The sequence below is a fragment of the Nematolebias whitei genome, chromosome 1, assembly GCF_014905685.2.
Source record: "Nematolebias whitei isolate Nwh7 chromosome 1, NemWhi1, whole genome shotgun sequence".
In the NCBI taxonomy this organism is placed as follows: Eukaryota; Metazoa; Chordata; class Actinopteri; order Cyprinodontiformes; family Rivulidae; genus Nematolebias; species Nematolebias whitei.
This window is the reverse complement of record NC_056498.1, coordinates 19,932,696-19,945,472: the sequence shown is the minus strand read 5'-3', so window position 1 is coordinate 19,945,472 and position 12,777 is coordinate 19,932,696. Positions and strand designations below refer to the sequence as shown.

General features: G+C 40.2%; 1 protein-coding gene across 1 annotated transcript in view; it reads right to left on the bottom strand.

The window, feature by feature from the left end:
- Positions 1 to 12,663, bottom strand: part of LOC119420975 (NHS-like protein 2) — a 116,554-nt gene extending 103,891 nt beyond the window's left edge. The window contains exon 1 of the mRNA XM_037688364.1: positions 12,609 to 12,663. Within this exon, the coding sequence (XP_037544292.1) occupies positions 12,609 to 12,663 (55 nt within the window). The remainder of the gene's footprint in view (positions 1 to 12,608) is intronic.
- Between the last annotated feature and the right edge of the window lie 114 nt (positions 12,664 to 12,777).

The window sequence follows — 12,777 nt, the reverse complement described above, 5'->3', positions numbered from 1 at the left end:
AGTGTTCAAATGAATTATGACATTAAGACTGGAGTTGTTTTAAGACCTATATTAGCCTTGGTCCTGCACTGACTAGCTGTCAGTAGGAATGTGCAATATATACAGTAGATAAATATTTGGCGTATGACAGATATCTGTATTCTACCGGTTAACTGCAGTAATGCTTGATGCATGCTCAATAATCCAGGTAGAAAAATCTAAAACAGTTAAATCTGGTCCACTGGACATTAAAAAAAAACCCAAAACAAAGCAAAACAACAAAAAATGTAGAAACGTTTCATCTCTCGTCCGAGAGACTTCTTCAGTCTGAGGAGCTGTATTCAGCTCAGTCTCTTAAATAGCACCTTCTCAGAATGGATCAACCAGTTTTGCTGCTGACAACCAAAACCAGCTGATCACATGCTCAAGAAGGACCATCAGCCTAACAATGGATCATTAGCACACTGATGGCTGTTTACTGTTCACAGAGGGCTGAGTGATACTAGCAATCACAGCATTGTAAGAGGGGGACAGTTGAACACATAGGCCTCCACCCCTGTTTAATGATGGACGATTTCTTTTCACAAAGATGGCCTCCTTTACTCCTCTCTCAAACCATCGTTCCTCTCTGTCCAGGATGTGAACATCTTCATCCCTGAAAGAGTGAAGTGAGTGGAGTGAAGAGTGAAGAGTTTGAACCACTTTGGCCAGGATTGCCTCAAACTAGTTAGAGAGTTTGAGAAAACAGCAAGGAAGAGGCAGACTATAGGAACCATTTGCGATTCAACCTCAGATGTCGACAAAGTGGCATCATTCCCAAGAGCCTGGAACTAAAATCTTCGGTCAGTGGGCACCGGGCAAGCAAGATCCTTCAGAAGGCACAAACACAACTGCTGAATGAATGGGTGAGACAGACCAATTTTACTATTGAGGCCTTGAAGGCCAAAGAAGAGCACATTAAACAGAAACTAACTATGTGTCTAGATCAGACCACACTTCAGCAAGTGTTGGACTGTACAGATCAGGCACGCTTAGCACAGCATGTCAAGTCCAAGACTCAACAACAAAACAAGTTTAACTTACTAATAACTCATCAACAACATCACTATTCCAATAACAACACATTCAGTGTAGGACAACACTCCAGTAGTCAATTACATGCCAGGGAGACAGAAAAGTGGGTGAAGAATTTATCTGACAGACAGCTCACCCAGCCAGAGACAGAGATTCTTGCCAGGGGACTGAACTTTGCGGTTGCACCAAGTAGAATTCCTCTGGTGGAGATGATCACAGCTACTGAGTCAGCCATCCGCAACAACAAAATTAAAGAGGCTGAAGCAGAACAGCTCAGAATCAAAGTTTCAGCCTGCCTCAGCAATGCCAAACCACCACCTTCCAACATCAGTAGAGAGGAGAGGGATGCACTCACCACTCTTAGCAAGGACAAAAACATCATCATTCTCCCAGCAGACAAAGGAAGGTGCACAGTGATTTTGAACCAGAAAGACTATCATGAGAAAGTTATGACACTCCTTAGTGACGTAAACACTTATGAACCTCTGAAAAGAGATCCAGGAAGTGGTTACAAGAAGAAATTGATAGATTGCCTGAAAATTTTGGAGCAGGACAAGGCTATTGACCGTTTTCTGTACCACAGACTGTACCCAGGGGAGGCCACACCTAGTCTGTATGGTTTACCTAAAATCCACAAACAAGGTGTACCTTTAAGACCTATTGTTAGCATGATTAACTCTGTCACTTACAATGTTTCCAAATATCTGGTGTCTGTACTCATCCCTTTAGTTGGCAGCTCAGAACACCACATACAGAACACCATGGACTTTGTGGATAAGGTGAGGGATGTCATCATGGAGACTGATGAAACAATGGTCTCTTTTGATGTCACATCACTCTTTACGTGCATTCCTGTTGATGATGCAGTAGAGGTGGTCAGTTTAAAATTAAAATCAGACACCACTCTGAGCAGCAGGACCACGCTTTCCACAGAACAACTGTGTCAATTCTTGAAACTGTGCCTGCAGTCAACCTACTTCACATATGGGGAGCAATATTATAGGCAGAAACATGGGTGTGCTATGGGGTCTCCAGTTTCTCCTATTGTTGCCAACCTGTACATGGAGGAGGTAGAAAAGAGAGCCTTGACGTCCTTTTCAGGGACACCACCAAGTCAATGGTTCAGGTATGTTGACGACACCTGGGTTAAAATTAAATCTCAGGAAGTCCAACATTTTACTGACCACATCAACTCTGTGAATAAATACATCAAGTTCACACGAGAAGAGGAAAAAAATGGCAAGTTGGCTTTCTTGGACTGTGAGGTCTCAGTCTCTGATAGAGGACATTTGCAAACTGAGGTGTACTGCAAACCCACCCACACAGACCAGTATTTGCAGTTTGACTCCCATCACCCTTTGGAGCACAAGTTAGGAGTCATCAGGACTCTGTATCACAGAGCAGACAGCGTCCCCACTAGCTCAGGAGCCAGGCAGAAGGAGAAATCCCACACAAGACAGGCTCTAGAGCAATGTGGATATCCTAACTGGGCCTTCCTAAAAGCAGAGAAAAAACCCAAACAGGACTCCAGTCAACCAACAGGTGAAAAGGAGGAACCCAGACCCAGACCAGTGGTCATTCCATATGTTGAGGGAGTATCAGAGAAACTGAGACGTTTATTTTCTAAACATAACGTCCCAGTGGCTTTTAAACCCCAAAATACATTACGGCAAATACTGGTTCATCCCAAAGATCCAGTCCCCCGACACAAACAGAGTAATGTTGTGGATGCTGTTCAGTGTCAGGAGGGCTGTGATCAGTCTTACATCGGGGAAACAAAACAGCCACTGGCCAAAAGGATGGCCCAGCACAGAAGATCAACATCATCAGGCCAGGACTCTGCGGTCTACACTCATCTCCAGGCCAGCGGTCACTCTTTCAAGGATGAAGATGTTCACATCCTGGACAGAGAGGAACGATGGTTTGAGAGAGGAGTAAAGGAGGCCATCTTTGTGAAAAGAAATCGTCCATCATTAAACAGGGGTGGAGGCCTCCGGGTTCAACTGTCCCCCTCTTACAATGCTGTGATTGCTAGTATCACTCAGCCCTCTGTGAGTAGTAAACAGCCATCAGTGTGCTAATGATCCATTGTTAGGCTGATGGTCCTTCATGAGCATGTGATCAGCTGGTTTTGGTTGTCAGCAGCAAACTGGTTGATCCACTCTAAGAAGGTGCTATTTAAGAGACTGAGCTGAATACAGCACCTCAGACTGAGGAAGTCTCTTGGATGAGAGACGAAACGTTTCTAGATTTTTTTTGCTTTGTTTTGTTTTTTTGTTTTTTTGAATGTCCAGAGGACCAGATTGAACTTTTTTGGATAGTGGCAACATTGTTTCATGCCACCGGTCTTTGTTAAAGCCAGAGACTGTGGACAAGCTAGTGTTCTTGGCCAACAATCTTTAGAACTGAATTTGAATTTTGTTGTGTTTTCAGTGTAAAATGCTGCTCTGTTGCTGTTCATGTTGTAGTGAACCTGATCTGACCTCAAATCTGATCAGATGAACAGAGACTGTTATTTCATTGATCTGCATCCAGAAATACAGTTTGAGCCATCTGGTGACTTTCTTTCTTGAATTAATCAAGTAGAAAAGACAATTCTCTATGATCATTACTATTTTACAAATGTTTGATAATCAAATTGTGTTAGTTCACTCAATGTTTGCAGGTTGAAGAAAACTACTCGTTTTTATTTTACATAAACAGTAAGTAATGATTTTTATTCCTCATTCAAAGAAGAAATCAGGTTAATATGCATTTCTTGATTTTCTGTCTTCAATGAGCCAAGTTTGTAAGTATGTTAAAGGTCGGTTCTCGGTCAACTAAAATGTTTACTGAGAAGAAATGTCATGTTTAAACTTTTTCAGAAGATAATAAGAGGGAGACTCCACGAAGTCTGGTTTTCTGCAATAATCTTTCTGTCTGTTGTTGAACAATCTCATTCTCTGACCTCGAATTTGATAACATCTTACATCACAAACCACACCTCTATTCTGGTCAATCCACGAATCAGAAAGCTCTAAACTGACCCGGAAGTCAACTCATTTAAAATGTGGCAACTTCCCGGTTCTTGTTTAGAGAGTGCATAGAGTCTGATGCTGCAGAGTGCTGATGAGTTGAAAGGAGTTCAGAGTTCTTGGATGCAAATGCGTTCAGGATGATCCAGAGACGTTTTGGGATTATAACTTCTGTTTGAACAACCTCGTACGACTCTCGAAGGATTTCAGCTGCTCTCAACGGAGACGCTGAAAGAGTCTGAAGGATTCTATACCGAGCTGATTTATCATCAACCAGGTAACGATCTACTTCGACCAAGTGTACCGTCGCAAGCTGAGATCTGAAGGAGCGTGCACGTTTCTGGTCAAACAGATTAATTCCCTCACAAATCTCTCTGTAAGATAAATCTCCATTTCCATCTTAAACTCTCCTTTCTCCTAAAATCAGTACAGATATTTTAGAAATATCTGAAGCTAAGTCCTCAATCACCGCCGTGTGATTGATGTCCATTATCTGTGAAACTTGTCTGTTATTATTTTCATATTTTGCCAAATTAATGTAAATGTTTGATGTTAAACTTTGATTCTGAAAATAAATGACCGCATTCATTTTGATGGGTCAAAGATAAATAACGTCTCTCGTTACATTTCTGTTAAAATTCAATGCACGACATTTACACAGTCAGAAAGATGAGGAACTCGTGAAAAAGTATGAATATATATCCATATATGACATACTACTACAATGTCTTAAGTGAGAAGACTGGAAACTGTTAAGCGTTAACAACATATTCTTTTGTTTAAAACATATGGCTAAAACTACATTTGATATCTTTTGCACTATTTTGCACAAGAAAGAAGCCTAATTCTTGATTTGTTTTTTTATTTAAAAACTCTCTAGACTTAGCAGTGGAATTTTCTTGATTGAGATTATTTTGTGGTATAGAGTTTTCAAAATAAATGCTGGCAAAATGACACCCTATGCTTTTTTATCTTTCTTATTGCAAGTTTTATACCAAAAACATATCATGATACATATCGTTAACGCCACCCATCACAATAGATAGAGATATAAATTTTATGCCATATCGCACATCAACCTGGTCAGAAATTAACTCCATTTCTCCAAACTGAAGTCCTTCAAAAAGCTCTTTACAACAGGTAAGATGTTACCTTCTTAAAACCTTTCCACAGAACGTCTTTGGAAAGACGTGAACTATCTCTCTAAAGTCTGCGTATGATTTATTATGTCGCGTTCATGCTTCAGCCAGATGTTCAAGACGAAGTGAACAGATAAACATCTGTTCAAACCATACCTGCTAACATGCGTTGCTTTTCTTGGCGTGCTCCCACAAAACAATCAGTTTTCTTTTCTCTCTCAGACAATATTTGTCATTTGTTTTAAATTAAAAAAATTTACAATATTCATTCTTTGATCAAACTGTGTGTTTTTTTCTTTTATCTGACTTTGCCAATATTGCCAGATTGTCTATAAAAGTGTAATCACACATCCAGAACCTGTTAAACAACAAACATTTTCAAATCGTCTGTTCCCTCAACATGGCAACCAAGAATACAAATTGTGAGGTGCGACCACGACACTTTACATGTTGAGACTATAAATGGCATGTTATGTGCTTCTAGTAGCGTATTTGTATGTAAAACCAAACTGTTTCATTTATATACTACTGTCACCCGAATTAGCTTGGTTTAAACAGCTACTACAATTATTTCAGAATGAATGTATCAATACAAAAAATCTACTTCAGAGCATTTAACAAATGAAAACCTCTGTATCTTAACCTAAAAGTTGCCTTAATGTTTGTCATTTTAAGTATAAGACAACTCAAAACCAAAGTGTTTTAGCTTAGCGTTTGCAGCAGCTATCAAGATGTTTAGAAAAATGGTTTAATTTGACATTTTATTGAAAAACTGTATTTTATGTTCAAGTCTAAGAGGTGACAAAGCATGTATCTGAAGTTCTAACAGCAACAAAGATCAATCTCTCCAAAACCCTACCCTACCTTGGATAAATAACGTTAATAACTGAATTTTTATGCATAAGAATGTATTTGTTCAGTGCCCTGAAATGACTTCTGTTGTGAATTGGCGCTATATAAATAAACTGAATCAAATTGAATAATGAGATAACGTCACACAAAAAGCGATGTTTAAAAAAACTTATAGCAGAACTTTTTTCTTCAGCAGCCAGCAGGGACACGTAGGGCAAATGTTACGTGAAAATTGTCAGCCGACATGAAAACACAGCACATTAAAACATATTCAAAGTAAAAAATACTCACAAATTCAGTGAGACTGACAGCAGTGTTTCGTTCTCGCTCTGACACCAACATGCTGTTTTGTCAATGACAACTGAGCATCAGTTTTTAGCGTGGGTGACGTGAAACTCTCAGATTGTTCACAGAATTCATGCTACATCCGCTTTTCAGAGGGTTCGTGCAGGTTACATCATTCTTGTTAATTTACAGAATAAGCAGCAATGTGTGAAGGTCTAGAACAGGCAATTCAACAAGTAGCCCCCGGGCAAGATACGGCCCATTAAATGAATAAATGTTTTCCTAGAGCTGGAAAAATCTCAGAGTGGTGTATGTGATGCTCCCTTTGACAATAGCAACAAGTAGCACAGCTATATTTAAAAAAAATGCAAGGTGAAAAAAACAACACAAGTTAAATCATGCCTTTTTTTCCAAGTTTACACAACAATTGTGTGAATGGCAATAATACAATAATAATACAGGGGCTGCCGACATCCTTTCACCAAAGGCAAGTGGCCATTGCTGTTTTTGCACATAACAAGAAAGCTCTCGTAGCATACCACCGGTGAGTAGGTTTGAAGGCTAAGGCTGAAGCTGTGAGAGGCTGTATGCTTGCTGTCCTTCATTGAAGTCCCACCATTTTATACGGTTAACTTGCAGAAGTTGAATATTCCTGGTCTAGAAGTGTAGTGTCTGTAGCTGTTTGACTTCACAAGCTACTACTGGTATACATCTGTGTAGCTAATCATTGCTCTTAAAGTCATGTAATTTAAACCTCAAACTGACATTGTTGGGTATAAAATATCCAGGTTGTTATGTTCATGTGTTTCTGTGTTGGACCAGTAATAATAATAATAATAATACTAAATAATGTGTAGGCTTGTCGCAATAAACAATGAATAAATTATTTGCGTGATAAATTAAAATTGACCTCATTTTCATTTATTGGCTTTATCATTTCTTCATGTCTCTCTCTTTCTACTGAAGACATTGGATGACAAAAGGTTCAACTCCGGTGCTCTTCACTGACCCCTCCCTTTCTCTTTTCTCTTTAAAATCTGTTTTAACCGTCCAAAATTGCGTTTTTGGATCGTTAAAAGCAGCTAAGCTACAAGCTAAGCTAACAGGCCGACATCGAGGAAAAAACCTCCGTCTTGTCGAAGCTCCAAAATTCACTGTTGAAACCTGTGCCTTTGCGTAAAAAGTTTTTCTCTGCAAAAAGAAGCCTAGAACTTGTTTAGTGTTTTTTTTTTTTTTATTAAAAGCTTTGTGTGAAAAATGCTATGCTAAAGAGCTCAAACCGCACAGCGTGTCCATCATTTTAAGAACAGAAGAGAGACAGCCCATGTCACCTCAAGGGCCTCCCTCCCATTTTTCTTAAAGAGACAAAGTGCTTGCTCCCTCACTATCCATCCTTCGGTTCAGTCATACTGCCATCTGGTGGTCAGAAAAAGGCACTACACACAAAACAAATTAACAAACATTTCTTCTTAAATTTGGCAATAATTACTAATTATTGTCGAATTTCAAACAACATTATCATTTATTGCAATAATTTCTGAGACAATTAATCGCCCAGCAAAATTTGTTATCATGACAGGCCTTATAATGTGTATGTATTGTCACCATTGTATGTTCCCATACAATGGTGAAATTGGCTCTCTGCATTTAACACCTGCACCACCAGGTGGAGCAGTGGGCAGCTATGGAAAGCGCCCGGGGATAAGGTGTCCTGCTCAGAGACACTATGAAATGTACAATGACTGGGGATTGAACCCGGGACCTTCGGATCCCGAGTCCTGCCCTGTCTCTACACCATCTTGGCTCCTAACAGATGAACATTTAGTTTATTTATATTCGAGTTAAATATATAAGTAAAAAAAGTTTGTGGGTTTTGTCCTGGTTCTTGCATGTAATATACTTCTCTAAATAAATCCATTTTATCGTTAGACATTTAGTGTAGGACGATGACCCCACTACAATGTAGACATCTAGTCATTAAATGATCGTCTTTGCAGGATATTAGAAAGGACTTTAGGAACATATTAGGAATGCAGTGGGCATAATGCATAATGCATAATACGTGCACAAGGGTTTTGAGCACACACAAAATTTCTGTAGTGAGGATTTGTGGTTTCTCTACATGAGAACAGAATATTGGTGGTCCTAGGTGGAACGTGGTGGTATCCATGACATGGGGACTGCAAGCATGCATGTGTTTTCTATGAGCAACGCAGACAAAAAGCTTGTAAGTCTACATTAGCACTGCAGATAAAAACAGCCTAAATCAGATTTTTATTTTGCTCCTATGCAACCAATTATGTTTTGTTATTTTTATGATATTTTGAATGTCCATCCCTCCATTATCTTTATCTCTTCTTCCTTTTGTTGGATCGAGGGGGTCACTGGTGCCCATGTCCAGCAGTTACTGTGCGAGAGGCAGGGGACACCCTGGACAGGTCTCCAGTCCATCACAGGGACACATAAAGACAAACAACCATTCACTCTCTCACTCACACCTAGGGACAATTTAGAGTTACAAATCAGCCTAACATGCATGTTTTTGGTCTGTGGAAGGAAACCGGAGTACCGAAGAAAACCCCCGCACCCACGGAGAGAACATGCAAACTCCACCCAGAAAGGCCCCTGGCTGACATTTGATCTGGTAACCTTCTCACTGAGAGACAGCAGCTCTACCAGTTGCACCAAAATTGGATACATCAATGTTTTTCAAAGCGACCTCTGTCTGAACGGTCATGTTTTTTTCTGATTTTTACATCATGAGGTATAGTTAAACCGATCAATCCAAATATTGATAACACTGATATTAACCTTGTTCAGTTTAAATATTGGAACTCTACACATATTTTTTAGATCTTTACATAATTTTTAGATGATTGTTTCCTTTGGTATCGGATGCTGTGCAGCTGGAAGGACTTTTACTGAAACTTTTTTAGTTTTGGACATTTGTTATGATGCGTAACCATGACAACAAGCTGTTTATTTTACAACCAGGAGCAGCCGATTAACATCTCAAATGCTCAAATAATATCTCAGCTGCAGTCGCAAATCTCAAATGAGTTGAAAAGGAGGTGCCGTAGATGCATTCCCGTCTCCTTGCTGGCTGTGCTCGAGTGCCTGACCACTGAGTTCCTGGAACCAGCAGGAAACATGGATCGTGACAGCAGAAGGACCGGGATCCATGTTTACTTCCTTAAACACAGTATGCATATCGTGTCTTCTTCTATACATGCAGGTCACCTCAGAATAGGGCTGGACCATAATTTGATATCAATATATGTCACAATATACTTGTATTCAATAACGGTGATATGAGTTTTAAGCACATTTTCGATAGTTCGATATGATTACAGCATGTCAATGACACATTTTTTTTCTTTTCGGGTTGAAGCGGCCGCTTCAGTTTCAACCTGAACAGAAAAAGGTGTGACACAACTATGTGAGTGTGTGTTGATGTAGATGTTACGCAGAGCTCAAGTCCAGAAGGAGTCAGTGGTAGCAGGCTAGGCTAGGCTAAGCTCCAACGTGCTGTTTTTGCTTCATAATGAGTGCCCATGACCGTCAGAATGTGACTGAACAAGCTTTCACAAGTGAAGAGAAAGCAGATGACATAACTGATGAGAGGAAAGACTAATTCAACAGTGTGGAAGTGGTTCGGCTTTCTAAGAACTGATAAACTGCAGGTTTCAGTGTGCTGCAAAATGTGACGGAGAGTTGTTCTAACTAGCCGTGTGAGCACTTCTAACTAGTTTCACTCGATAGAATATGCTGAGAGTCAGAAGAAGAAGCACAATAAAGTTTGAGCCAACGTGTCCCAGCGTTTAAAAGGTAAACATTAATTTATTTGTACAGTTTGTACAGTTTTTCTGAGGCTTTTATATTGTTGTAACCGATATCGAATTATATCGTTATCGACCGAAATTAAGAAATATATCTTGATAAAAGTTATGGCCATGTCGTCCAGCCCTACCTCAGAACTGTGAACAGTCCACACTGGAGTCTGGTGGAGGTCTCATTTTAATGGTAATGTGAACAATCACAGAAAAACATTAGATCTAAACAAAAACATAAAACAAAATTGAGCATTACGACCTGCAGTGTGAACATAGCCTGTTTCACTGGTAACTGGCTGCATTGTTCCTATAGGTGTCAGAGAGTCATAATGGTCATTTGTCTCATTTTGGTAAAGAAGTGTGATGGAGTTTGAATAATCTTTTTAACATTATAATTCTGTATTCTGTTTACAGAATACATTGACTTTGCAACCCCTTCTAAGGACAACAGTGGCTTTTTTAGCTAACATTAGCTGTTTGCTAATAAGAAGCATTTGTCAATTTGAGATGAATTACCAATAAATTGCTTCACCTAAACTCTAGTGTCTCATTTTTTCTGCTTAGCACAGAAGACCTCTGACTTTTTAAAATGCACTCCCTTCTTCTGACCACGAGCATCATTCCTGCTTCTTGTCCTCCACTGAATCACCGTCACGACAGTAAATGGCAGTAAATCAGGTAGGCGGGTGTTTACGCAGCACCTTGTGGCCGTTGTTCTCGCTGTCTGAAGGGAATGAATATGATTTGGATGCCAATTAAAGCCAAGGTCAGGTGTGTCAGAAGATGTCTTGTGCTGATTATTGCAGCACGGCAGGTGTGTGCTGGCTGGTCTGCTGTCACTTGGTGTTACAGATAACACACACACACATACATCCTCATAGGGACTTGCACATAGAATAGTGTGAGTGGAAACAAAGTAGGGGAGGTGGGTGTTTACTCTCGGTGAAGTAGTGGAGCTCTGCAGCGTAAAATAAACACCTGGAATGTGTGTGTGCTTTAATGCACCACCTTCATCATCCTCATCTTCCTCACCTCTGCCTGCCAGTCCACAGATTCTCATCTCCCTAAAAAAGAATGGCTCTTTTCCTCCGATTACTCTCTCTTCAACTCTTTTCCTCCGTCTCCTTCTACGCTTCATTTCTCCTCGTCTACCATCTCTACAAGGAAGTCCTTTAAGATAACTAAAGAGCTCCACCGCTGATTCTGTCCAGCCGTGCCGGACATGCGATAGTTTCACACTCTCATGCATGCACATACAGTCACATACATCATGTGGCAGCACTGCAAAAGGAAGATGTAAAACCATAGTGTTTGCTCGGATATAAACCCACATCCAGCTGAGCTGCAGAAATGAATCAAAACACACACTCGCAGGTAATTCTCAGTCGAGTCACACGCCAAGGGGTGAGCGACCAATTGACCCACTTCATTCAAACCTGGTGATCAAGATGAATTGAGAGGATAAAGGTGGAGAAAACAGAGATTTTTATCTGAGCAATCCGTAAACAAGACGTTTCAGACAGAAAGCCAGAGTAACAAACGGTTGGAAGTTGATAGGCAGAGAGGATGAATGACTCTTAAAAGATGGTGGAAACAGTGAAGATTACATGAGAATGAGGAAGAAATGGATTTCAGCTGAACAATAAACCAACACACGAGGGAGGTTTCCCAGCATGTTTGCATGAATGGAGGGATGGATGTATCGTGAGAAAAGATTGAAAATTATGTGGACTGAGCAGCAGACAGTAAAACAACGATAATCGAATGGTTTTCTGTAGGAATTAATGGAAAAAAAACCATTTTATTATCTCCCATCATCACCACGTATATGGATGAAAACAAGTGGCATTGGGTATTTACAGTGAATAAATGGTAGTAATGGGTGTTACATGAAAATAAGTACTGGCTCAAAAAGAAGGAAATCTGCTTTAGTTTAACAAAAAGCATTGCAGATGCAGATCAAAGCAACTTCTGAAAAAATAATGAAAAGCTGTGACCGGCGTTAAAAACCAATTTGGTCTCCGAAACACGAAGATAAAAAGACGAGACAGTTAAAGATTAATCGAGTTCTCAGGGAGAAAATCCATTCGTAATGCGGGTTAAGAAGGGGGTGAAACGAGGGATGCATGGGAATAAAAATGTCAAATTTCCCGTGCAGATGTGTAAACGGACCTAAGTGAAGAACAAAGGTGTGCAGGCACAGCTGGCTGAGTGAACAGAGGTGTTGCAGATGTGCAACGGCTGGATGCAGGAAAAGATGAATGGAGACGTAAGCAGAATCATGGATGTGTAGCTCAGAAATACGACCGTAAGAACAAATAGGTGCATGAAAGGATGAGACAGAGACTAACGAATACAAAAAATAAAAACAAGGACCAGCAGGTAAAAACGTAAAATAAAATAAAACAACAGAAGATAAAAGGATAAAGTACCTGTTGCAGATTTGGGTCTGTGTCTTCCTTTGGGCCGTCTTTGAGAATTGCCCATACTATTCTTCCTGTCCCAAAACATCACCGCTTCATGCCACCAGGACACACACACCCACACTGACTGGCTGACTGACTGACTGACTGACTGACTGACTGACTGACTGACTGACTG